Below are 26,198 nucleotides of genomic sequence, written 5' to 3' on the forward strand. Positions count from 1 at the left end.
GGCTCAGTGGCTAAGAGCACTAATGGCTACTCTTCCAGAGGACCTGGGTTTGAATCCTAGCACCCATATGGCAGCTCATAACTATTTTTAACTCCAGTCCCAGGGGATCTGATGCCCTCTTCTGGCCTCTATGGGCACCAGGCATACACATAGTACACAGGCATACATACAAGCAAAACACCTATACACATAACTCTTAAAACATGGGCAAGTGTGCATACACACACACACACACACACACACACACACACACACACACCTGCATATATGCACAGGTTTAGTGTGTTCACAAACATGGCATTTCTGGAACCTATATACACCATGTCAATTACTTTTGATACTTTTCTGGCTCTGTGGAATGTAGTGCCACCAACCACTAAACTAAAAAGTACTTATTTCATGTGCAGGAAGAAAGTGGAGAATCATGAGGCTTTCATGGTACTCTGCTGCCAGTGCCCCAAATGAGAGGAGGCTGGGCAGGACCACAAGGAAAGGAGAGCCAGGGAGGAGGGAAGGGCTTTTCAGGAGCACACTAGGGTTGGAGAAGGGCTGGGGAGTGTGGCCACATTGTCTGGTAGCCAGTGCCTCCCTCACAGGAGCTTCTGCCTGGGGAGAAGAGAGTGCCTGCCCTCTGCAGCACCCAGTGTGGTTCAGAGGTCAAATGAGAGAGAACCAACGTGCATTTCCTCCCCTAAAGCTTCACAAAATCATGACTTACTATCTGAACGGCTAACAGGCAACTGACATCTCCACTTCGTCACACAGAAAACCCTCAGACTTCATAAAGTGTGTATTCTGAAGTTTGCAAGTGAAAGTAAACTATTTTCTAGTTCAGAAAGGAAGAGTCAAAATATCAAAAACCGTTTACTGAATGTTTTTTGAACTCAGGTCTCTAGAGGATGAGGGGAGACCACCCTGAGCCTAAGAATCCATTCTTAACGCCCTTAATTAGCATGGCCTCACTTGCTCCTATTTGCCCCCCTCCTCCACACTTGTATGTTGCTACCTCTTCTGTCCCTTCCTTCCTCTTTGCCTTTCTTCTTATTTCAATCTGTTGTTGGTTGAGACTGGCTCTTGCTATGTAGCTGAGGATGACTTTGAACTTCTGATCTTCCTGCCTCCACCTCTCAAGTGCTGTACGACTACACCAGTTCTATGAGGCACTAAGGATAGAACTCGGGTGGTGTGCATGCTAAGCAGGCACCTGAGCTTCGTCCCAGCTCGCTCTCCTTCTCTTTCTCTGCTGCCTGGCTGCCTGTGTGAGCTGCCCATCTTGTGATCCGTCCTCACCACCTGACTTGCCATCCTGCCCGAGACCTCTCTAACTTCTGCCTCTTCTGTTGGTCACCCATGCAGCCCTTTACCCAGCTAGCCTGTCTTCTGTCTGGACTGTAACCTGCTGCCTACCCTCTCCCCCACATCACCACTTACATCTCCTTCTGGAGTTCAATGTATGGACATTACTCTTCTAGTGTTTGCCACAGGGTGTTCTCAAAATCCAGAGAAAGCATTGTTCCTTTCACTTTAACAGGAAGGTAAACTGAGACACAGAGTGATTACCCAGACTTCTCAAGTCTTTCTAGGCCCAAGACTAGGGATTCTGGTCTGGCCTGGTAAATATCCTGGCTGGACTTAATTTTGTGCCATCGACTAGAAATCTGGTGTCTTGGTAGGAAGTAATTGTGAAATAATAAACAGACACATAATGCACATGTCCTGAGTTTATTATGTCTCTGGTTCTTCCAGCAAGGTAGATGGCGTGATGTTCCTCATCAACTCATTCCCAGATAGCTGAAACATACTTTTTCCAACAACAAAGTGAATTGGTTCAAGAACATTATTTTGGAGGGGATGAGTATAAACTTAACTAGAACATGGTCTCCTCAAGCAGAATAAATGAGCCTAACATATAAATGAATGGCTGAAACAAACAGCTAGAGTCCAGTGATGGTTTCAGAGGCTTTTAAGAGTGGAGGGCTTGTCGCTTCAGCAATCTCACGTGGTGGCCTTTCTCTCCAGGCGAGTCGCTGTCTTCTTTCTTGTGAGCTTCCGTTATAGAAGTCCTAAATCCCCACTTCTAATCTGCTTATTGTTTGAATGTTGAAAACGAGCAACTTCTTAAGCTGGGCATTGTGGCACATACCTTTGATCCCAGCACTCAAGAAGCAAAGGCAGGAGAATCCCTGAGCTCTGAGTTCGAGGCCAGCCTGGTCTACAGAGGGAGTTCCAGCAGAGAGAGAGAGAGAGAGAGAGAGAGAGAGAGAGAGAGAGAGAGAGAGAGAGAGAATAGCGAGCCAGGTGGCAGTGGCACACTCCTTTAATCCCAGTACTAGGCAGATCTCTTCGAGTTTGAGGCCAGCCTGGTCTACAGAGCAAGATCAGGACAGGAACTAAAACTACACAGAGAAACCCTGTCTCAAAAAAAAAAGAAAAGAAAAAAAAAGAAAAGAAAAAAGAAAAAGAAAGAAACAAAGAAAGAAAAAGGAAATGGGCAACTTCTAAAGAAACCCATGTCTCTAAACTTGCTTGGTCAAGCATGCTAATTACATCCTGTCTGGGTTTATGGTCTCATACATGAGATAATGCCCTGGGTTTGTGACATCTGCTTCTGTTGTTGCTCCAAAGCTATGCCTGCTCACTTCTGCTTTCAAGTTGTTTCACAGTGGTTGAAAATCACCAAAGAGCAGGTTTGATGTACAGTAGGAAAGGGGACCAATGCCTTGGGAGCTGCATCTTAGACATACCCTGAAAACTCACTCTAGCTGAGGATGCAGGTAAGGAGAGGTAATTTACCTCACAGAGGTAAACTGACTTATGAACTAAATGCTCAAAATATCAGCGTACTTCAATAGCTTCAGATAGGCAGGCTGGTTTAACAGTAGATCGCAAAAGAGCCGAACAGGGCAGGGGAGGAAGCAACTAACCCGTCTGGTAACTGGTGTCACCTAGTGGGTGTTTTATCTTGTTTTGTTTGTTTGGGGGGGGGGTTGTTTTGTTTTGTTGGTTTTTGAGACAGGGTTTCTCTGTGTAGCCCTGGTTGTCTTGGAATTTGCTCTGTAGACCAGGCTGGCCTTGAACTCACAGAGATATACCTGCCTCTGCTCCTGAATGCTAGGATTAAAGGCATGAGCCACCACAGCCCTGTACATAGTGGTTTTTTTACATGTTGATTTTTAATAGTAATGTTGTTGCTCTGATTGTCAGTGAGAGCTCATCTACCTCAAAAGGCTCCCGTATTAATTAAGGCTACTCTGATGGGTACCTAGACATCCCGCTGACCAGAGTCAAACAGGATCACAGGAGATAAAGAGAAAAGAATTGAAAAGTACCCAGTGCCCTGATGATCTGAGAGAAACAAATAGGCAAAGAGGACCCTAGAAGCTGAGGTGGGAGGATGAGGAAGGGTACAGTGGAATTCAGGAAGTCTGAAGTGAAAGCCAGCTAAGTGAAACTTACAGCCTTGGGAGGCTGGGGAGAGATGGTCAGAGGCATTCACCCGGGATACTGGAGGAAACCCTCACACTATGAAAAAGTTCCTGTTTCCTCATGGACCAGGAGACGTGGGCAAGGGCCTTAGTTTTGGTCTGTGAAAGAAACCATGAGAGAACTAAAGAGAGAGCTTCTTAAAGGGGATCAATTGAGAGGCGACTGAGGAGTATTTGACTTGCCTCCTAAGCAAGAGTACAGACTCCTTGCACAGTCAGCAGGCGCTGACTGGACACAGGACATGCCCTAAGAAGGCTTCATCACCCTGGGAACATTCTGGCTACTTTCAGGGCCATGGTATGTGACTGTAAGATCATAGCTGAGGTTGAGGATCCAGGATCTGGTCTGCAACCCTGTATTCAGGGACTGTAAAGGCAAGATGTACTTTCTCACACATGACGGGGTTAGAGTAAGAATTTAAATGAGTCATTTCTCATCTCTGGGCTGGAATTTCCTCCTCCACAGGCTGACAGAAAACTCATGAAGTCGTTAAAGAGTTAAATTAAGAGTTCAGGTGTCAACATGCTTTGATACTGGTTTAACTGCTTTCCACCTCAGCCATTATCCTTTGTTTATCTGCATCTTCCTTAATAATCTGGGTCACGGGAATGCCTAGTGCTTCTGCATCATTTGGTGGAGACACATCCCAGACTTCTCTTAAGCCATGAGCAGCACCCCAGTGACCTCAGAGTCCCTTTGGAAAAACTGGGGCTGCACCTTGTGTGGCAGAGAGCTCTCTTGCGGGTTATGAGGGACTCAGCTGGGTTCTCTTTCACAAGTATGAAAAGCAGCCATTAAAAATGTCTTCCAGATTCACCAGGGATGTAAGGAGATTGTGTTGTGGAGTTGTGAGCATGGCGATTTTCAGAGTAGCTACACCAAGATTAGGAAGTTTGGTCAACAGCCAGTGCCAGGCGGTTAAGGTCAGAACATCCTGCTGGCTGCGTGGAAGGAGGCAGGACAAACGAGAGTGCCGGTGATCCTTCTAGAAAACTCATCTTCAGCTGCAGTGTCTTCACCGTAAGGTCATTTAGCGGCAACAGGTGCTCTGTTCTAATCAAAGCCCTCCTCGTGAATAGAGTTGGCATGGAATGCCCACAAGAGAGCCTGGTGCCACGGAGTCCATTTCACTTCCCTGGCACCCATGGACCAGCACTGAGGAGTGGCTGCAGACCCAAACACTTCTAACAAAGACAGCAAAGGTGAAAGGAGGCTGGGTCCTAAGGACTCTCCCCAGCAAAGCCCTGGGCTACTTCCAAGACAAAGTCCAGTGGGTGGGAGGCGGAAATGGAGCCCTCTTCCTCCCCTGCAGTAGACAGAGGGGCCACTGAACCCAGTCACTGAGGACAGGCTGAGTCAGGAGCCTGTGTTCTGGTCCTAACATTGCCCATAGGCAGCTGTATAACTCTTAGGTGGGTCACTTAATCTGTGTCTCAGTTTCCATATCTTTCAAAGGGGAATAAGAAAGTGGCTTCCTCATAGCATTGCTAGGATAAACAAAGACACAAAGTGGAATCATCATGTAAAAACCTGTGGAAATTTGTTTCGTTTTAATTCATACAAAATATTATTTAGTAATGAGGTGCTAAAAATATCTGATATCCTCAAACTTCATACCTTTTATTCTGCCCAACTGCAGCTTACAAGTAATGAAACTCCTTCCAAATGGAAGCACCTTTGCTTAGGGCAGCAGCCTCTCTACGACCCAATGCTCCCTGTGGCCCACGGTAACAGGCCCTTTTCTGGGAGCCTCAGACACGATGCCTTAGAAACACATCTTTGAAAATGTCAGACCATCCTCCTGACCTTTGCCCCAAACCTCAACATGGGCCTCAAGTCATGACGACCAAGTCATGACAGTTCAGAATAAGAAGTTACAGTTCCCAGAGTCTTCAGTAAACCTTCGCCAACCTGCGGCCACCCAGAATGACCCCAGTGTCCCCTTGTTACTCAAGAGAGCCCTAACGCCACTCACACAGGCAACATAGTCTCTGTGCTTAAACGCAGTTCCCTCCCTCCCTCCATGCTGTGTATAAGAACACGGCCGTACCCCACCCAGTGAGAAGCAGTGCTTCCTGCGTGGCTTTCCCACCACTCAAGCACTAGCAAGTCCCAGGCTTCCTGTCGAACTCTGGACACTGAAAATGGCTGCCTTGGCTCATCTTCTAATGTGGTTTCCATGGGAGAGCATCAGCAATTCAAAACAACACCCCCCTCCCTTCCAGTATGTTCTTTATCCTATGCTCCCATTCCCAAGACCAAGACAGACCTGAGCCAAAGGACTTTCTCTGTCTCACCCCCTGTAATCCACCAGATACTGAATTCAAAGCTCTTGTCATCTGATAGTCCTTGAAATCTTGGCTTCCTCTTCCTTCCATGGCTAATTACCTCATGCAACTTTTCTCCTCCACACTATTCTGGTCTCTCTTACCACTGATCTCTAGTTGAAGTGACCTTTCAAATTTAATTCAAGCCATATCCCTCCTAGCTGAAAAATCCTTCCGTCAACTACCCCATCCCCAATACTGAATCCCAATTCCAAGCATCATAGGTGAAGCCTTCCAATCACTCCCATTCCCAGGTGCACTCCTGTTCCTGTCAAGCCAATTCATCTGAAACCCGTAAGAAAGCCCCGGGCTTTCTTTTAACTTCGACCTTCCAAGATTGCCATTCCTTCCGCTATATCCTTTCTCCCTCGACTAGCCCAACTTCTTCACATCTTAGTGTAAAATAAACTTCCATGAGGTCTCCTGTGAGCAGCCTCCTCTCCCAGAGGTAAGTCACACCTCAATGACTGCTGTAGTGTTCCATCGTAACTTACTGTTGGTGAATGTTTATCTCTCACCAGACAGCAGCTCTACACTGAGATGGACCACCTTACACACCAGTATGTATTGAGCACCTACAACATTTGAAATTCTAGGACATATGTGTGCATTTGTGTGAATGTGTATAAAATGTTAACATCAAATGAATAAATAAATGTATGAATTCGATGGCCCATATATAAGTAGTTAAACAACTAAGATCTACAAAGGGCTTATTTATGGCACCTGTAGACCAACCCGTTTTCAACAGGGTAGGTAGGACAGAACAGGACAGGCACAGACAGAAGGCTACTAGTATCAGAGGCCTTCCCAGTCTGAGCGTCACCAGAAGCTTCCAGTCAGCATTTCATTTCTGCCACTGCTTCCTTTTCTAAACTCTTCTCAAAGACAGTGAGACAGCTTGTCTAAGCAGCAGTGCTGGAGAAATGAGAGACTGCACCTGGAGCAACTAGCAGAACCAGGCTGCAAGCCAAGGGATACCGAGGGGCCGGTGGGCAAGCTTGGAGTTATAGACTCCACCAGAGGGATACCGAGGGGCCGGTGGGCAAGCTTGGAGTTATAGACTCCAAACTAGGGCTTTAGAGACAGAACTTGGGGAAGGACCAGGAAGACAGGCAGGCAATCAAAGGAACAGGGCCCTGGGGTAGAGAACATGGCACAGTGCTGAGAGTCCAGCTAGAAGGAAGACAGTGGAAAGGAAAAGAACACAGGAGGTAGCCAGCTCAGGAGTTGTGTGGGGCTGAGTCACTGCCAAGACCAATGAATGCCCCTAGCAAATGAGAAGGTGACCAGAACAAGAGGACTCTGATAGCTCATCTTCAAAGGATCTCCATATCTATAGGTGCTCAACTGTCTCTGCAAGGACATCTCTGCAGACCATGTACCAGCCCATTCCACTGGATCTAATTGTAAAGCCAATAACTTCGGGTAGTGGGGAGCCACATAAAATATCCTCCCCCATTTACATTGAAAAAGCATAAAAGCTGTGCATTGGGTTCTTAAGTAAAGCTCAGCTCTTCTGGCAGGCATAGGGCCCTAGGCTTCATTTTCCTTAGCTACTTGGTGGTGATGCCCACCTTAGACAGCCATTAGGAAGGCAAAGTTAGATCACGATCATAAAGTACCACACACCATTCTGACCACAGCAAACTCCTTCCCATCCCCTTCCCTCTCCACTCTAAAGGAAGAGGAGCAGGCCCGTGTGGGAGTGTGAGAGATGGGGAAAGACCTACACTGCTGACTCAGGAGGGAATAAGGCATGAGTCAGGATTGGGCAGCATCCAGGGATGGACCATCCAGGGATGGAGCATCAGGGATGGAGCATCAGGGATGGAACAGGGACACACCTCCCTCACGCCATCACCCTCATGCAGGTGCCTGGTGTCTGGGCTGACAGCAAGCCCCATGCTAGGCTAGGTTAGTACCTTTCTCACCACATTTGGAGAGGAGTGCTGGGGGGTGCTGTCCACTGGGGGGACACTGTGAGGAGTTTCTTCCCCCGATGTCTGAGACAAGGCGGCCGCCGAATTCTTGTCAAGGGGTAGAGCTGGCTTTGGGCCCTCAGATGCTGGTGGCTCCTCTGTAACCTAGAAAAGAAATAAGGACCTTGGATGGGTTTCCCACAGAGAGCAGCAGCAGGGGCTAAGGCCCACTGAGCCTTGCCCATGTCACTGTTTACACACCATAATAGATTAAGTTTTTCTCAAGAAGAAAAATAATCTTGGGTTGGGGAAATGACAGAGTCAGTAGGGGTGCCTGGCATACAAGCCGAAGACCTGAGTTCAGAGTCCCAGCATGCACATAGAACTTGGGGTGAAGCACTGCCTACATCCCCCAGAGCTGAGGTAGTGGGCAGAGAAGGGCTCACTGGCCAGCTACCCTCGCCAATCTGTGAGCTCTCAATTTAATGAGAGAGCCTGTCTTAAAGACTAAGGCAGAGCATTACCAAGGAAGATAGCTTGCCTCTATGCGCACATGCACACAAATGCATGTGCACCCTCATGTATACCGCCCAGACATCTATATACCCACACAAACGTGTGCATACAATACACACACACACACACACACACACACACATCTAAACTCTTCCTGAAACTGTATCTTAACACCATAGTCTTAGGATAGAGCCCAAACCAAGACTTCTGAGCTAACTCTGTGATATTCACATTAACAATTATAACATGTGGTTTTTGTTTGTTTGGCTGGTTGGCTGGCTAGTTGGGTAGCTGGTTGGTTAGTTTGGCTTTGATCTGAGTTTATTTCATTATTGCTATTGTTACAGTGTTAGGAATCAAACCAAGGGTCTTGTGCATGGTAGCAAGCACTCAACCTACCATTGAGACACCCTCAAATCTGTAACAGTTTATACTAATACTTAGCTGTGGTCCTCTATGAACACTGGATTCTGTTCTGCCATCATGGGGACTACTTTACATCTCTTCAAAGGAACTGAGCCTCAGGAGATGATGCCTGAAGCATTATCTAAAGTCATCCATGATGACCCATGAATATGAAGCCTTATGTTTTATAATAAAAGTGTCTGGAGCCTCTTTGAAGATGTGTAATCATAGATTTAAAGGAGACACCACTGTGGAAAACGTGAGAAGGGATGGGGAAATAGGCTGGGACAAAAGATCTAGAAAAAAGGAAAATCAGGAACTATGAATAAGATGTGGAACAGCAAAGATCCAAAGATGCAAATGCACGCAATCATCTTAAACAAGAAAAGAGGGAATCAGCATTCAGTACTCCAATATTCCCTAAGCCGAGATCAGAGCCTCTTCTGTGGCCTTAGAGACAAATCGTCAGACCTGGGCCCTGGTCTTAGCTCCTCTTCTCAACACTGTACGGTCTCTAGGCAAACTGCTTGCCTCCAGCAACCTCACCGCACCTACAAGCTACAGATGGCACCACCTACAGAACACAGCTGTTGGTGTGGTATTCTGTATGTGTACATAAAACATATGTAGCTTTGCAGACATAAGATAAAGTTGAAATCTTCCCTGGAGTGCTGTAAAAGTGCCAACAACAAGGTCTAATGCCACCTTCACTCTACTCCTTGAGCTCTCCCAATTCCCTACCAGGTATGCCTAAGTTCCCAGCAAGGGAGTTTGAAAGGCTGCACAGATAGGAGAGATTGCCTGCCTTATCCTGGCCCTGGAAGGGGTCTAGCAACACTCTGATGGTACCGTCTATTGGGCTTGAGTAACATTGGTGCTCTCCGTGAATACATGAGAACCTGAGTTCAATCCTCCAGAACCCACATGAAAAAGCCAAGACTATCAGTGGAGACAGGTGGATCCCTGGGGCTTGCTGGCCAGCCAGCGGAGCCAAACTGGTGAGCTCCAAGTTCAGGAAGAGACTCTGTTTCCCCCAAAAAAGGTGGAAAGCAACAGAGGAAGATGCCCAACATCAACCTCTAGCTTCTACGTGGATTAACTCACTCTCCTCTCTCTCTTTTCTCCTCTCCTCTCTACCCCCCAGTACCTTTATGTTTTCAAATGTACTATCTATAGACAAAATCCCCAATGTCACCCCAGGGCATAGGGCTAAGCCAGGCCACTCTAAAGAACACTGAGCCCAGATAACTACAGAGACCATGTACTATATCCTCCACAGCTTTGCTGAGCGTGGAGATCAGGGCTAATGTCAGGGCTTAGACCACACTAAGATGAAGGAACCAGATGTTATATGCCCTGAGAAGTCCTGGGATGACAGCTCACCTGCAGGGTATCCTCCTGGCTCTGGGTCTGGACAGGTGCTGGCTGCCTCACGATGTAGTTGATCTGCCCCACGATGGTTTGCTGAAGATGCTGAGGAGACTTGGTCTGACTCAGCTGAAGGCTGGGCTGCTGAGCCTGCAGGAGAAGTTCCAAGTCCTTCTGCATCTCCTCCAGCTCAAACTTGTGGTGCATAATGTCCACGTTCTGTGAACAGGCAGGCCCAGGAGGGCTCTCATGCTGACTGGAAGCTAGGTGCTGGGAGGGAGGCAAGGGTGCGGGTGCATGCTGGGTGGGTGGAGGGGGTGGAGGAGGGGGTGGTGGCTGCTGCTGTGGCTGCTGTTGAAAGTGGCTGAGCTTCAGCTTCTGGTGGTGGCCCAGCTGAACTTGGATGGAGGGTGTCTGTATGGTGGGCTGGGCATGAGCTCCCGACTGAACGTCTTGCGGAGGGACGATGCACACAGGCTGGGAAATCAGCTGCTGTCCTGGCCGCTGGGATGTACTCTCCTGTTCTGCGGGAGGCGGTGGTGGTTCTAGCCAGGGCTGCAGCAGCTTTGGTGGATGAGGACTGCAGCCTAGCTCTTTCTCCCGGGGCAGCAGGGTGGAACACTGCAGTGACCCCAGCTGGTGGGACACCATTTCAGAGGGCTGCCGGAAACTGTGAGCTGGGTGGATACTGGGTGGGGCGACCTGGCCTTTGAGGGAAGGTGAGACTGGGGAGCAGTGGGAACAGCAGACAGACGAGGAGCACAGTGCTGGAGGCTGGAACTTGTGTGAGGGGTGGCTGAGAGACTCCTGCTGAGCCATGGGGGCCTGGTGGCTCTGATAAAAGGAGGATGGCCCCTGTAAGCTCCCATAAGCAGCCGCAGCATCTGCCCGGGACAGCTGTCCACCCTCAGTGGTTATGCAGCCTGGAGATCAAGAACAGAGAGATTCCCAAAGGTAAGATGCAGCTACTACCGTTCAGCAAACCCAGTCAGCCATGGAGATGAAGAACTTCTAGCCCTGACCTCCAAGACTCTGTCTAGAACGCTGCCAGGAACAACACCTGCAGAAGCTTGCTTTAGGGGGCCATGGATATTTGAGGAATTGGGTCGGCTTTTACTAAATGACCAGCCTTTCTACCCGACTGGGAAATCTACCTGCTCTTTACACTCCTTTTAGTCTAATAACCCAATGGAGACTCACTAAAAGAATGCACATGGGGTTGGGGAGGGGGTGTGCTGGAAAATAGCAAAGGGTACACAGTAAGACTCTAGGTACATATCTGGGAACTGTTGGGCAGTGTGATGGAAGATCCCATGCCAGGTCTGCGCCAGACACCAGCACTGCCCTGGGGTTTCTGGGCCCTGCGGTGAGAACACCATACTGAGTGCTCTCTGTCTACCGCTCCTTCACCCATTGCTCTGATGAAGCTGGCTTAGGAGACTGAGCTCCTTGAAGACAGAGGATGCGTCTGATTCACCTTTGGTCCAGCACCAGGACTCACCCAGGGCAACTGCTGAATTAAAGCAAACAGGAGGGGGCAGCAAAAACTCAATCTGATACTGAGGATATAGTCCATTTGGTAGAGTGCTGGCCTAGCATGTGCAAAGTCCTGGGTTCGATCCCCAGAACCAGGAACTGCACACCTGCAACCCCAGCACTCAAAAGTGGAGGTGGAGCCAAGAGAGAGAGAAGTCCAAGGCCCTCCGTTATTTAGTGAATTGGAAGTCAGCCTAAGCTACATGAGACCTGTCCAGGCAAGTGAGCAAAAACACATCTAGTATCATTGATTTGCCAAGTTCAGCGTTTTCTCAATGCGATTAACAGGCTAGAATCAAAGTGGCAGTGGGTAGTTAGTTCAACAAGCCCATTATGCTGTCAACACAAGCATATCTTCGTGTTGTCTACACTGCGTAGACTGGCTGACAGAAATTACAGCAGAGAAGAAAAGATGCACAAGGCCATTAATCTTCTGTCTGCACCTGAGCCCAGAGGAGGAGTGGGTAGCTTGTACCCACACATACATGCCCCGTGTCACCACACAGACATGTTCACCTGAACTGCCATACAGCACTCAGAAGAGGAGGGTTACTGTCTCGTCACCTCTCCAGCAATGAAGCCGAGTAAAAGGAGCAACACTCATGCAGAACAGGGAGCTAATGTTTCAGATGGTGCTGAGTCCCACACTGCCATTATTTGGCCCATCCTCCCCACCTCTACTCAAGAGAAGGTTTGATGGCTGACTCCATGATCACTGGCAGTCTCTGAGAGCACTTTCTCTTGGGCAGATGCTGGCCCATCTAGAAAGCGCAGCAGATTGCCTATACTTATTCTTAGCTGACAGGCCAAAGGCCACAGCTCACCAAGGGAAGCCAGCTGCTTGGTCCAGAAGTTGGGCTCCCAGGTGAATCTGATACTCCAAGGAGAGCCAGGATCGGTGTTACAACTCGTCTCCAGCAGCCGCTGCATCTGGAACACAATCTGACAACAGTACCATTTATTTGGGCATCTGCCTGCGTGGCAAGTCCTACTTTCCAGTGTTTTGGGCAGGTTAAAGGGCCCCAATCTGTGTCCCTCGGACCTCTGGTCATCCTCCATAGTCTCAGTTCTCTGTCCCCTTCCAATCTTCCCAGCCAATGATCTTCCTCTTCCCTGGGCTCTGGAACCCTACATCTGTATCTCTTCTAGGCCTCAAGTGAGCCCCAGTCATCCTACCATCACCTCCTTTAAAAGCTGTGCAGACCTCAGAGCTGGCCAATGCCCTCCTCCCGACAGCATGTAAAGCCCCTTCCATCCTCCCCAGATGCCAGCTTCCTCTGCCAGGGCTCTCATCTACTGCCTTTCACCATGCTCCCACCACTCCGGGCTTTGCCAAGTATCCAATCACACCCTGCCATCATCTGGTTCTAGGTAACTAATGGCCCAAGCGACATCTTGACCTCTTAAGTCCTTGATTTTTTTTTTTCAGTTTGGTTTGTTTTGGAAACAGGGTCTCACATATTCCAGGTCTTCTTCAAATCTATTACATAACCAAGAATGGCTTTGAACTTCTCATCTCCTGCATGCACCACCACAGCTGGATTATGGAGTACTAGGAATCAAAACCCAGGGCTTTGCACATGCTAGGTAAATACTCTACAATTGAGCTACATCCCCAGTTCCCATTTTTTATTCCTTTTGTTTGTTTTATTAGATTATATTTTAATTACAAAATTTCTCCCTTCCCTTTTCTCCCTCCAGATCTTCCCATGTACCCCTTCCTGCTCTCCTTCAAATTCATGGCTTCTTTTTTCATTGTTATTGCATGCATGTATGTATTTGTATATACATATATATTCCCAAATACAACCTGTTAAGTCCATATAATGTTACTTACACCATTATTGATTTCTTTAATGTCAATCAACTTCCACCTGTTTTCAGCTCAGTCCCTACACCTACATCCCATTCATCATCTGGACTCATTCTAATCATAAGGTCAAACTCCTTCAACCTAATTCTTGATTATAAGGTGCTCCTACTTTCCTGGGACATGCTCTTCAATATCACTGAACTCTTCTAGTGCTACTCCAGTGGTTCACAGTCTTCCCAGTTGCCCATCATCTTCAGGTCCCATGTCTCTAGTGCCCTAAGTTTCTCCCCACCACCAATTCCTAACTTGAGGTTAATCCAGCTATGCTAAAGCCTTGTTATTCAGCTATGTTCTCTAAGGCCACGTAGGTGAACACTAGCTTCAGGGGCTCCCTTGGAAGGTTCCTTCAGCCTCCCTTTTAGTTACTTCCTTTATCACCCTCCTCTTCCACTGCTAGGTCTTCCCTCTGCCATTTCACCCAAACTCTAACCTTCTTATTGTCTACGACTTTGTAGTTTGCAGAGGATAAGAGACCATAAAAAGCAAATGCTCTAGGAACTGAGGATGTAGCTCAGTTAGTAGTGTTTGCCTAGTATACAGGAAGCCCTAGGTCCAACACCCAGTACCACATAAACCCAGCATAGTGATGGTGCGTGCCTGTAATACCAGCATTTAGGGGAATCAAGTCATCCTGGGCTACATAGTGAGTTTGAGGCCAGGCTGGATCCTGTCTTAGAAATGACAAAAATCCAAACTCTCCAAACACAGATTCCCTTTACTTTGTACACTGAACTATATGCATCGCCCTTCTCCGAGGCCAGGCACCCTCTGGATCTCACTCTACCAGCTTTCCCGGGGTGCTCACTCCACCCACCCCTCTCTATTTTACTGTCAACCTCTCTCCCATAGGGAAGCACAAATGTCTGCCAGACTTAATAAAGAAAAGAAAGTCTCCTCCAGCTCTGCTTCATTCACAATTACTGGTCCCTTCTCACATCTACCTCTGCCCTCGCCTCTGTGCTCACACTCATCTGGCTTCTATCTTCCTGCTCCACTGGAACTCCCTTGTAAGGTCACCAGGGACCTGTGGATGGCTGGGCTTGTAGTCCGGTCAGCAGACTTCAGTTTGAACTCCGCTGGCGTGTGCACACTCTACTTCCTTGCCTCTCCTCTACACTCTAGCTGTGCTTCTCAGTCTTCTCTGTCTTCTCCCCTCTGGAGGAATAATGGCATTCCCTGGTTGCAGATTTGCTCTCCTCTCTCCACAGTGCTCCCATGGTGACTGTCCCAGTAATGCCACCTCTTAATCTCCAGCTCTGACCCTTCTGACATCCAAACCCATCTATCAAACTAGCTTTTTGGACATCTCTTTCTAGATGCCCTCCAGGCACCTTAGAGTCAATACAACCATCTCTCAAAACCCACCCTCCCCCAGCCCAGTGTGTTGTACTCAGAGGAAAGAGACAGGAAGGTCTCAAGTTTGAAGCCTGCATGAGCTACCTAGCAAGACCCTGTCAGAAAATGAAACCAACACTTCCTTCTAGGAACCAGTGATTCTCATGAGCCCAAGATGTCAAAATCTTCTTCAACCCCTGTTTTTCTCCGGATCTCCCACTTGGCACCCAGTAACTAATTTTCCGTGAGATCTCTGAACACTGCCTGTGCCCAGGACAATATGTGAATGCACGAAAACAACAGGCGTTCCTCGTTGCATTAGCAAGATCATTTCTGCACCTGGGTCCCTTGTGCTATAGGATTTGGTAGAACATGACATTCACTTACTAATCCAAAACCATGGCTGGGTCTGAAGAACTCAGGACCTGCTGTCTTACTCTTCTTCCCTCCTAAAAACATGCACTTCCAAGGGTAATCTCTCCCATTGTGATACAGGCTCTGTTCTGATCTGTTTTCAGACTAGCTGAAGGGACCAGCTTCCTCTTACCAGTTCTTTGCTGAAAAGGAACGGGACGCTGGTTTTGCTGCAGACAGCCCAGTTGATGAAGTTCTGCACATGTTCAAACTGACGGTTGAGAACCATGATGCTCTGTAACTGCTGCTCCAGCTTCCGCTTTCTCTCGTTAGTAATGCCCTGGTGCACAGAGAAAAGACAGAGTCCCTGGTGCTGTTCATGGACCTATCTGGGAAGTCTAGTGGCCATTGTGTATCAGTATGAACACTGATGGCCTCAGATAAGAGAACTTCTGAAAACAGCCTTGAGCTGTTTGCTGATGGACAGAGAAAAGGAGAAAAGAGGGTGAGAGATTTTACAGTACAAATGTGGAATGGTGATAAATGGAAAAACATGAATGAATGAATGTCTACATCTCTTGCATACAACTTTCTGAAGAAGGTGTAATTAGACTCTGTTTTAAGACTTCCCTGACGTAGTTAAGAATGGCAGCTACCTGAGAGACATTGCATCAGTGAGAGGTTGAACTCGTTTTCCAGCCCTTAACAAGCCACTCTCCCAAAATTAGACTAGAAATTTTGAAATACAGCATGCAACAAAATGCTGCAAAGATTGCATATCTGAATCCTAGCTCTGGCTTCTGACCCAGGAAAGCACAGACTATATCACCTGATCCATCTGCATACACATACCTCAAGCTCCTCTATGAGTCCATTGGCCTGTTTGTTCAGCTCATTCATGAGGACCATCTTGGCCATTTTGATCTGGTTTTCCACCTTCCTATGCTGATGTTTCACTTCAAAAATCCTGGAGACATGATGGGACAAACACAGTGATCCCTCTCTGTTTGCTGGGAGACAGCAAACAGAAAGGCTGACAACTTGGAAGTTGCCTTGAGATGAGGGCCAAATAGGCATCAGAGAAAAAGAGGCCTATCTCAGACCCATTCAGTATCTCTCCCAGACCCCTTGATCTAACTTGGCTTCCTCTAGGAAACCCCAAGTCCACAGCCAGGTTCAGCCAGTAGCTCACCAGGTGGCATAGTACTGTGGGATATATGGATATGATTGCATATGATATATTGTCCAAAAGGAAGATGCTCCAAGAAGAGGGAAAGAGAGCGTGGGTACAGAGACTGTGGCTTGTGAGGACTGAGGAGCGTGGGAAGTGGAGGGAAGTGATCAATAACATATAAGGGTTTCATCACTTTTAGGGGTGATGAAAATGTTTAATCACACAGTTCTGTAAAATGCCAAAAACTAATGAATTACATATTTTAAAGGCTTTATTTTATTATATCTCATTAAAAATATTTAAAAGCGAAAGGTTATGGGCTTTGAAGTCACTACAGCCCTAGCTTCCAATTTGATTAGCCATGTTAACACAGATAAGTCACCTAACCTCTCTGAACTTCTGCCTCCTCATCAATAAAATGGAGATAAGCCTTGACTGGAGGAATTATAATAACTGAACAAAGTAGTGCATGTTTCCCAACCCACTGGGTCCCGGTTCCTAGCTCCTGCTATACAAAATGCCAGTGATACCATGCCACTTAACTTATTTATATGGGAAACAAGAATAGACAGATTATGACTAATTTGTTGCTATCCCACAATAAACAGCAATTTCTTCTCTGGAAGCTACTTACTCTGTACCCTTGTTCTCAGGTACCCACTTCTGGATAATTCATAAAGCACAGAACTTTGGCCCAGACTCACTCTGATCATCCTACAGTAGTAGCCTGGCCCTAGTTATCAACTGGTACCCCAAAGACACCTCACTGGCACTGTGACCTCTGAGGAATGGACACACGCACTTATCTGCCTAACTGCATCCCCCTCCATGGACCTGCTAGGGGCTGGTACCCAAGCCCAGGAGGCAAGAGAGCAGAGCATTTTCAGCACTAGCAAGATCTGCCCTAGGCTACCTGTCCTCGATTTGCTTCGCAGATGTCTGCAGGCTGGACTTCTTATGTGCCACCTGTGTGGTCACGCTTTCTAGAAGCATCCTCTGGTTTTGTAGAACTTCTTCAACATGTCTGCACCTAAGGGAGGAGACAAAGCAAGAGCTGAGGATGGATGGTGCCCAGGAATCTCCATGGTGCACTGTCTCAGCCTCAGAGGCCAGGATTACACACTGAGAGACAAAGGCATGCAAGTCTCTTGGTCCATAGAGAAGAGAAATGCCTCCGCCCAGCCGCTGCAGGTTGGCTTGGGCAGGGAGAGGGTTCTTTTTTTTTTTTTTTTCTTGAGACAGCATCACTATGTAAGCAAGTTATCCTCTGATTCATTATGTAGCCTGGGCTGTCCCCTAAACTCACCATCATCCTACCCCAGCCTCCCAACTGTTGGGATTACAATTGAATGTCGCCATCCCCTGCTTCCGGGAGGGGGCTTTGACACCTCAGCAGGCCAGAGCTCACAAAAAAGCAATGCAGAGCCTCCCAGCCCACTCCGCCAGTCCACCAGTCCCACCTGTGCTCTTTGTGTTCCACCATTAGGCAGCTGTGGCATGTGAGCACATCACATGTCTCGCAGAAGAGCTTGAGCACTTCCTGTGTGTGCAGAGGGCAGTACAAGGCGAAGTCCCCAGAGCCACCATTCACCCCTGCCAGAGAAGACAGAAGATGTGGGCTTCTGTCCATGCAGACCTTTCTGTTCAGCTTTGCCGAGCAGCCCACGGCCCTCAAGGGACATGACACAGACGCAGAGCTTGGGGGAGGAGACGCGGACAGGAGAGGTCTCTCTTGGGAACAGTGAAACTCAGGGCACGGGGAAGAATTCAAGCTTAGCCTGGCTAGATTCGCTCAGCTGTCCAGAAACCTCACACCCTCCAGCCCTAGTGTCCCAGCACCTGCTAGGGGTGGAGAAGGCACTTGCACCTGCTCCAGGTAGATCTCTGGCACAGTGGGAAACCCTCCCAAATGAACCTAAGCCTCTTCACTAACCAGGATTCTGTGTTGATGGGGCTAAAACCAGACTAGTTCACATCTAGTTCATGGGATGAACTCTGCTTCCTGTGGGTCTGATAAACATATCAACACACACACACACACACACACACACACACACACACACACACACACACAGTCAGGGGTCCCAGGAGAAGATTTTCTAAAAGACTGCTGCTTAAAACAGATGGTGCAGGATGGACAAAGGGCAGGAGCGGACCAGACTGTTGAGTCTCTGCGTGTGAGACATACTGCTCTAAACAGGAGTGGAAGGTGGGAGCTCAGCTGGCTTCCATGATTCAAGATCATGCTCCCAGCCCCGGCTCACCCACACTCACCCGCCCCCAGCCCAACCGTGAAAGGCTGGAGTGAGTCACCCCTCTGACTCGGAGGGAGACATTCTTCCTTTGCAAAAGACTCAGAAACCATCCCCACTGTCTCCCTTGGCTGAGAAACGAGGTCAGAAAGCTATTCTCCAGGCACCTGACGGTTCAGCACAGAAGAAAGGTGGGGGGAGGGGCCGGTACCTGAGGATCCCTTCTGTGCCCGCGCAAAGAGTGGGCCCCCCGGGGCCGGGGCATGCCGGTGTTCCTCTGTGCAAGAGCTGCACAGCCAGCGATTGCAGTAGGTGCAGAGAATATGCGCCGCCCGCTTCTCCTTGCACTCAGAGCAGCTCTGGAAGCAGAGAGGCCAAAACTGGTGACCCTACTGTCACTGAGGCTTACAGCTACAAGCAGCAAATGCTCTAGGGACCGGGGTGTTGACGGAATGTTTCCCCAGGACTGAGGAGTAGAATCTACTGGAGGGCTGCCTGGCAAGGTTTGTGCAGGAAAGTACCCTCTGTGACAGAAGGAACAGTGGCTATCCTGTACTAAAGGTAAGGAAACCCAGTAAGCCAAGGCTCCCCCAATCACATATACAGCATGGGCAGGGTGACACCCTTTAAATGGGTAATGCTGTGATTTAAAAATAAATAAATAAAGACAAGTGCTAAGGACACATGCAAAGGGAAGTTCCCAAGAACTAGGCCTAAGAGTGACGGAGACTTTTTCATCAATAGGAAACGTCTAAGTTAACACTGAATGGCAAGTAGGTAGACAGAGGGGACATTACAACAGAGGACAAACTCGAGCAAAAGCTGGGCATTTAATATCTTCAAAGGAAGAAAGGCTAAGATGTCAGAGTACCCAGAGAGATGAGTACATCCATCCACGAGAGAGGCCAGCCTCAGAGCCATACCTCCACCTGAAGTCTGCCCAACTAACACCCCCTCCTCACCTTCAAAAGTTTGGTCATTTCATCAGCAGATATAATGCTAGGTCTGATGGGAAGCATCATGAAATGAGGAGATGTGGGAAAACGATCTATATTCTATGTCTAACTCATGCAAGCTACTAAACTACTATGGGTTCAGAAGGCTTTATGAATTGCCCTATGAATGTCTTAGAAGTAGAACACATGAGTCTGTCTCCTTAGCACTGGTAAGTCCCAGAGGGTAACAGACATTCAGTAAGGATTAGATACAGGAAAAAGGAAATAAAGTAGTAAGTTAATGAGAAGCAGTGACAAGGACATACCAGTAGAGAAACAGAAGGCACAGTCAGTAAGTAATGTAAGATCAGAAACTTGGGGAAACGGTTGAGCTGTTACAGACAAGATTAAAGAGCCCGTTAAATCAAAGCTGGTGTGTAAATCTTCAACTCAGGGGGAAGAAAAAGGGGAAGAAAAGCCTAATGCTGATATTTTCTGTAAGAGCCATGGGGGGGGGGGGGACACTGAAATAAATTAAGTAATGCTTAATGTACCTTAAGATACCTTCCCTTTCCACTCAAAGCATGTAATTTTCACCTAGTAGAAAACTATGTTGTTTTCCCTAATTCAAACATTTTTTATTTCCTCCTGGGTGGATGGCTAAATGGATAAGTGGGTGGATGGGTAGATGGATGGGTGGATGAGTGGATGGATGGATGGATGGATGGATGGATGGATGGATGGATGGATGGATGGATGAGTGGATGGATGGATGGATGGATGGATGGATGGATGGATGGATGGATGGATGAGTGGATGGATGGATGGATGGATGGATGGATGGGTGGATGGGTGGATAGATGGATGGGTAGGTAGGTGGATAGATGGATGGATAGATGGATGGATGGATGGATGGATGGATGGATGGATGGATGGATGGGTAGATGAGTGGATGGATGGGTGGATGGGAAAACTGACGGTGGAGTTACGAGTCAATGACAGGTGGCTAGACCTATAGACAGTGGTCTCATCAATTTCTATAAGCCACCACCTGCCTATTCCCTTGTCCTGACTTACCCTGGCCATTGTGGGTTGCCCAGGAGGAAAGCACTGGAGAAAAATATGTTCAGTTACATCTCTGGTAAGATACACTCGCTGACATGCAGGACAGGAGATGAGCTCTAGAAGGGAAAGACAGACAATGGAGTCAAGGCAACAAAATAATTATACATAAGGCCTAGAAGGAGGCTTTCAAATACCCAGCACCAACATATGGGCAATACCCACTCCTAGCCAAAGTGATCCCTGTTCAATAACACAGCCTGCAGTTAGCATGAACATGACCATCCCACCAGAGGCCAGCCCTACAGACCATCCATCTAGTCTCCTCCCATCCCTGTCTTTACCAAATCTACCCTCCTCTCCTCCCTAGGAGCCAGGCCTCTGCCTTCTGCTGCTCCAGTTCTTCATTCCACAGCCCTGAGGTCCCAGTTCCTGGGCTTGGGAGGGTTAGTGTAGCCCAGAGGACAGCATTAGTCACTAAGGTTACTGTGTTACCCGGATTACTTCAGAGATCTCAAATCTAGAGCTTCCAGGAGTTCTCCAGCAAGAGGAAGAACAGCCTTGCCCCACTGCCTGCTCACATAGGAGGCACTTTTCTATTGGTTTAACCAATACCAATAAGTCTGCTCCTGGGACTCAGATGCCTGTCGCTGGACTGTTTCCACCTGGAGTCTTAGACCATGGTAGGTACACTATACACATCACATCCCAGAAGAATGCAACAGTTTCTAACACATTCCTTAGCATAGTGGGCATCTGAATTACATAAGCAGCAGGAGACTGCCACCCTGGGGACGACAGTGACTCTTCAGACCCACTCTAAAAACAGTCAGACCTCTGGGAATGAGTCTCCTGAGGAGGGCAGGGACCTGTGTCCATGGATAAGGCTGGTGTGAAAAGGAACTGGTGGCAACAGGGCTTGTGGCAACATTGTCACAGTCTTCTCTGCCTTGTTTCATCAACACAGTAATGAATGCTACAGATCAATGCTCTACAGTGCACTCAGGAGAATGCAAGCCCCAACACCAGCCTTGCCACCCAGTGACCTTGGGCAAGCTGCTTTGTCTCAACTGACTCACCTATGCCTATTTCATTATATGTAAAATAGAAAGGGGAAAATGAGAGTTGCTTTGATAGATAGACATGGTGGCACACATCTATAATCGCCAGCACTTGGGAATCTGGGGCAGAAGGCATCACAAGTTCAAAGACAGTGGGGGCTACATAGCAGGACCCTGTCTCAAAAAACCAGGCTGGTGAGCTAACTCAGCAGGGAAAGGTGCTTGCCGCCAAGCCTCAAGAGCTGAGCTCTGTCCTCTGAGTCCATAGGTGGAAGGAAAGAGTCAGTTCTTTCAAGTTGTCCTCTGACCTTTCCGTCTGTGCTGTAGCACATGCAAATGCACACATGCACACACTCCCCACACACAATAGGGCTGCTGTGAGAATTAAATTAGATAATATTTGAGAAAACACAGTTCTCCTTGTATGCTGACTTTGAGTTCAAAATATTTCTCACATCCTATCCATGGTATGATGAAAAGCAGATAGAGTGGTACACTGAGAAACTAGCCATAAATTCTTCCTATCTCTGAAAGAATTCCTTGTCATCTCTTTTGTTTTTTAAAGACAAGCTTCCATTATATAACCCTGGCTGGCCTTGCCCTCACAGAGCTCCTCCTGCCTCTTCCTCCCAAGTACTGGACTGAAGGTGCCTGGCCTCTCTTGTGATCCTACCAATAAAAGGGACTCTTGGGGATGGGGAGATGGCTCAATAGGGAGAAGCAGGGGCAGAACAGACAAGTTCCTGGAGCTCTCTAGCCAGCCAGCCTGACCAAACTTGGTTAGCACCAGGTTCAGTGAGAGATCCTGTCTCAAACCATGAGGTAGAGAGCAACTGAGATGGACACCTGATGTTGACCTGTGATCTTCACATGTGCATGATATCCACACATATATGAACACTGCACACACATGGGGGGAGGGAATAAGGGAAGGGAAGGGAGAAGGGAAGAGGAGAGGAAAGAGAGGAGAGGAGAGGAGAAGAAGAAGAAGAAGAAGAAGAAGAAGAAGAAGAAGAAGAAGAAGAAGAAGAAGAAGAAGAAGAAGGAGAAGAAGAAGAAGAAAGGAGAGGAGAGGAGAGGAGAGGAGAGGAGAGGAGAGGAGAGGAGAGGAGAGGAGAGGAGAGGAGAGGAGAGGAGAGGAGAGGAGAGGAGAGGAGAGGAGAGGAGAGGAGAGGAGAGGAGAGAAGAGAAGAAGAGGAGAGGAGAGGAGAGGAGAGGAGAGGAGAAGAGAAGAGAAGAGAAGAGAAGAGAAGAGAAGAGAAGAGAAGAGAAGAGAAGAGAAGAGAAGAGAAGAGAAGAGAAGAGAAGAGAAGAAAGAGAAGAGAAGAGAAGAGAAAGAGAAGAGGCCGAGAGGACTCTCTAACTCCACCCATTGAATCTAGGACTAGACCTCAGGGGCCTGTGCAATTCTGCTCTCGCTCCTAGAATTTTCCAGCTGCTCTATGAAAAGTTGAACCTGGGACTAAAAAAACTGTAGTTGTTTCAAACATTCTCCATAAGGCCACCCTAAACCAGCCAGACCAAGTGGCCCACCAATCTAATGCAGGCATGGGAGTATAGCTAGAATCAGGCAAACTCAGCCCAGATTACCCAGAGAATTCCAGTCCAGATCACCAAACTGGAAAGCCACACAACAAAAAAAGTTGGTTTAATTACTAAGCTTTGGGGTGGCCATTTGTGCAGCAAAAGTTCATCATTACCATCTGCAGAACCCACAAAATCATAAAAAGAACAATAGCCCTTGCAAAGCCACAAATTTGAATGACAGAGCTGCATTGGACCCCCTTGGGTATTTTTCCTGCTGGTCAACACTCTCTACAGGTGACATCAACTGGCTGTCAAGTGACTGTCTCTCCCATCTACTAGGTGCACCCACCTTCACAACAGTGATCTGAGTGTTGAAAGTTACTTCCACAAGACTCCCAACTCCTGGTACCAAGTGCCCAAACATTAAAACCACTAACACAACAGAGTGGAAAAGGAGGATGATCTGGATGGTTCAAATAAGGCCTCATGGCACATCATCTGCCTTTCTTGGCCTTAAAGACAAAACCGTTGTTCGGCATTCATTTTCAGCTTGGCCTAACCTCCCTCCAGCCCCATCTCCAGCTTCAGCTGCCAAACTCCATATGTCTTTGGCATGCCAAGTATCTCGGCTGTCTTTGGAAGAGCCAAACTTTTGCATGGCTGTCTGGAAAAGTGCTGTTCCTTCTTGAAATACTTTTCCTTGCTTCTGTCCTTTTCAGATAAACTCCTATGCATCCTTTCAAACCTGAAATGTTCCACCTTTGAGAAACAGGACTGATTTCCCCTAGGATCAGTTAATTAGTACCTCCAGTATAAGAAACACCATACTGCATTTTAACTACCTGTTCATATGTCTACATACAGAAATTATTTACAGTTAGCATCAAAGGATGGTGCATGGTTTTTAGAAGATTGGATAATTGCGTTTCGTTAGCTGGAGTACCCCATGTGTATTCACCCTTGCACTCGTGGCCACTTGGAAGAAGCCACTTGGAAGTTTCTGGGTGGTGGGGGAAAGCCATCCTGAGATGACAATCACATGGTGTGTGGACAAGGCTCTGCTGCTACTATCTGACTGTCACCCGAGGTGAGCACCCCCTTTTCCTGAATGTCACTAAGTTGTTAAGATGAAGAGACGAGGCATAGCAGGAGAGGGCTGATTACACTGACCCTTTTCGTGTGCCCTTAGCAGTCAAGCTTCGGGACAAGAGGGGACAGTCAACCAAACGGCAACTGAGCTATCTGTCATCCTTGTCAGAAAGTCAGGTGGGCCAGGCACGGTGGCACACACCTGTAATCCCAGCACATGAGAGATCAAGGCAGGAGGATTGCCAGTTTGATTCCAGCCTCAGCTACACAGTGAGAAACTGTCAAATAAAACAAAAATCAGAGAGTTGAATGACAGGCTGTGGTTGAAGGGAGGCTGAGGCAGAGGATCAGCCCTGAGGAGGGGCTGCTAACTAGCAGAGCCAGAGAATAACTGCACTGCTCAAAAGACTCGATATTTACATATTTAAATTGTGCCATAAGTAAGATGTCATTTATATATAATGCTTATCTTGGAGGGAGGGACTTTTCTGAGACGAGGTTTCGTGTAGCCCAAGCTGGTCTCAAACTCAAAATGGAGCCAAGAATGGCCTTGAACTCCTGGGGAGGTGGAGTTACAGGTGTATGACACCATGCCTGACTTCTGCAGTGCTGAGGATTAAATCCAGGGTGTCATGCATGCTGGGGAAACACTCTACCAACTGAACTACACGAGGGATGTGGATGTAGCCTTGGCCTTCCTAATCTACATAGACCAGGCTGGTCTTGAACTTGACAGCAATTCTATGGCCACTGCCTCCCAAGTGCTAGGACTACAGGTGTGCATCAGCAAGCCCACCTATTTTACTGTTTATTTCACAACCAGAAACATCATTCTTGAGACACAGGAGACCATGACATAAAGACCACCGAGGAGGTGGGGCTTCTGTTTCCACAATGAGAAAGGCAACAGTCTCCCTGTGGCACCTGGTGGGTGGGAGAACAACTCTGGGGGCCAAGGTCACGCCTTCCATCTGTTAAGAGAGTGAAAACTGAGCCGGACAGGGCCATGATGCAAGTCTGTAATTCTAGCACTTGGGAGACTGAGGCAGGGGAATCTCAAGTTCAAGACAACACTAGGCTACACAGAGTTCCAGGATCACCTGTCTCCGAAACTAAATAAATTCATGTCTTGTCCCTAGGAGGTGTGAAGGAGGTGTGATACAAATTGACATGTACTTAGCACTGCTTTCAGTACTGGCACCATACATATGGTCTCTCATTCAATCATCAATCATCTCTTAAGAATAGGCCTTATCTCCATTTTATTGTGGAGACTAAGGCTCCAAGAAGTTAAATTAGAAGAGCCTGTGGTGACCTGAGTCTGTTTACCTTTAAAACTGCATCCTTGGGCCAGGGAGATGACTGAGTAGAGCACCTCCACACATGCACCAGGGCCTTGTTCCCATTCCCTGAACTCACGGGACACCGGCTATGGCCATGAAAGCACCAGGGCCTTATTCACATTCCCTGAACTCACAGGACACCAGCTATGACCACACATGCACCAGGGCCTTGTTCACATTCCCTGAACTCACAGGACACCAGCTATGGCCACGAAAGCACCAGGGCCTTATTCACATTCCCTGAACTCACGAGACACCGGCTATGGCAGGCATCTGTGATCTCAGAACAATGGCAGGCAGATGGACAGATGGATGGTAGAGACAACAGCATCCCCAGAAGCCCACAGGCCAGACGACCTGGACTAGGCAGCACAGCCACAGACAACAGTAAGACCCTGCCTCAAACAAGCTGGAAAATGAAGGCCGACACACAAAGTTGTTTTCTGATCTCCACACCAGGACCACAGCGTTTATGTGCAACACACATACACACAGAGATAAAACCACGTTCTTTTCATCATGCTATATTCTTTCCTAATGCAATAATCAATAAATGATATATTTTTAATTATAATTAACCAGACAGTTTCACCATATACAAAATATTTCGTAATAATGATCAGACCACAGTTA

General features: G+C 47.8%; 1 protein-coding gene across 13 annotated transcripts in view; it reads right to left on the reverse strand.

The window, feature by feature from the left end:
* Trim66 (tripartite motif containing 66) overlaps nt 1–26,198 on the reverse strand; it is a 65,492-nt gene that overhangs the window by 10,397 nt on the left and 28,897 nt on the right. For 10 of the 13 annotated variants that reach the window (XM_076550010.1, XM_006978565.4, XM_076549991.1 and 7 more), the window contains 9 exons: nt 20,561–20,664; nt 18,760–18,907; nt 17,757–17,889; nt 17,210–17,326; nt 15,975–16,089; nt 15,316–15,462; nt 12,385–12,502; nt 10,040–10,947; nt 7,739–7,900 (listed from right to left, as the gene is read on the reverse strand). In XM_076550010.1, the coding sequence (XP_076406125.1) occupies nt 7,739–7,900; nt 10,040–10,947; nt 12,385–12,502; nt 15,316–15,462; nt 15,975–16,089; nt 17,210–17,326; nt 17,757–17,889; nt 18,760–18,907; nt 20,561–20,664 (1,952 nt within the window). The remainder of the gene's footprint in view (nt 1–7,738; nt 7,901–10,039; nt 10,948–12,384; nt 12,503–15,315; nt 15,463–15,974; nt 16,090–17,209; nt 17,327–17,756; nt 17,890–18,759; nt 18,908–20,560; nt 20,665–26,198) is intronic. The other 3 variants (XM_076549993.1, XM_042281642.2, XM_076549985.1) reach the window with 1 other exon arrangement.

Source organism: Peromyscus maniculatus, chromosome 1 (genome assembly GCF_049852395.1).
Source record: "Peromyscus maniculatus bairdii isolate BWxNUB_F1_BW_parent chromosome 1, HU_Pman_BW_mat_3.1, whole genome shotgun sequence".
Lineage (NCBI taxonomy): Eukaryota > Metazoa > Chordata > Mammalia > Rodentia > Cricetidae > Peromyscus > Peromyscus maniculatus.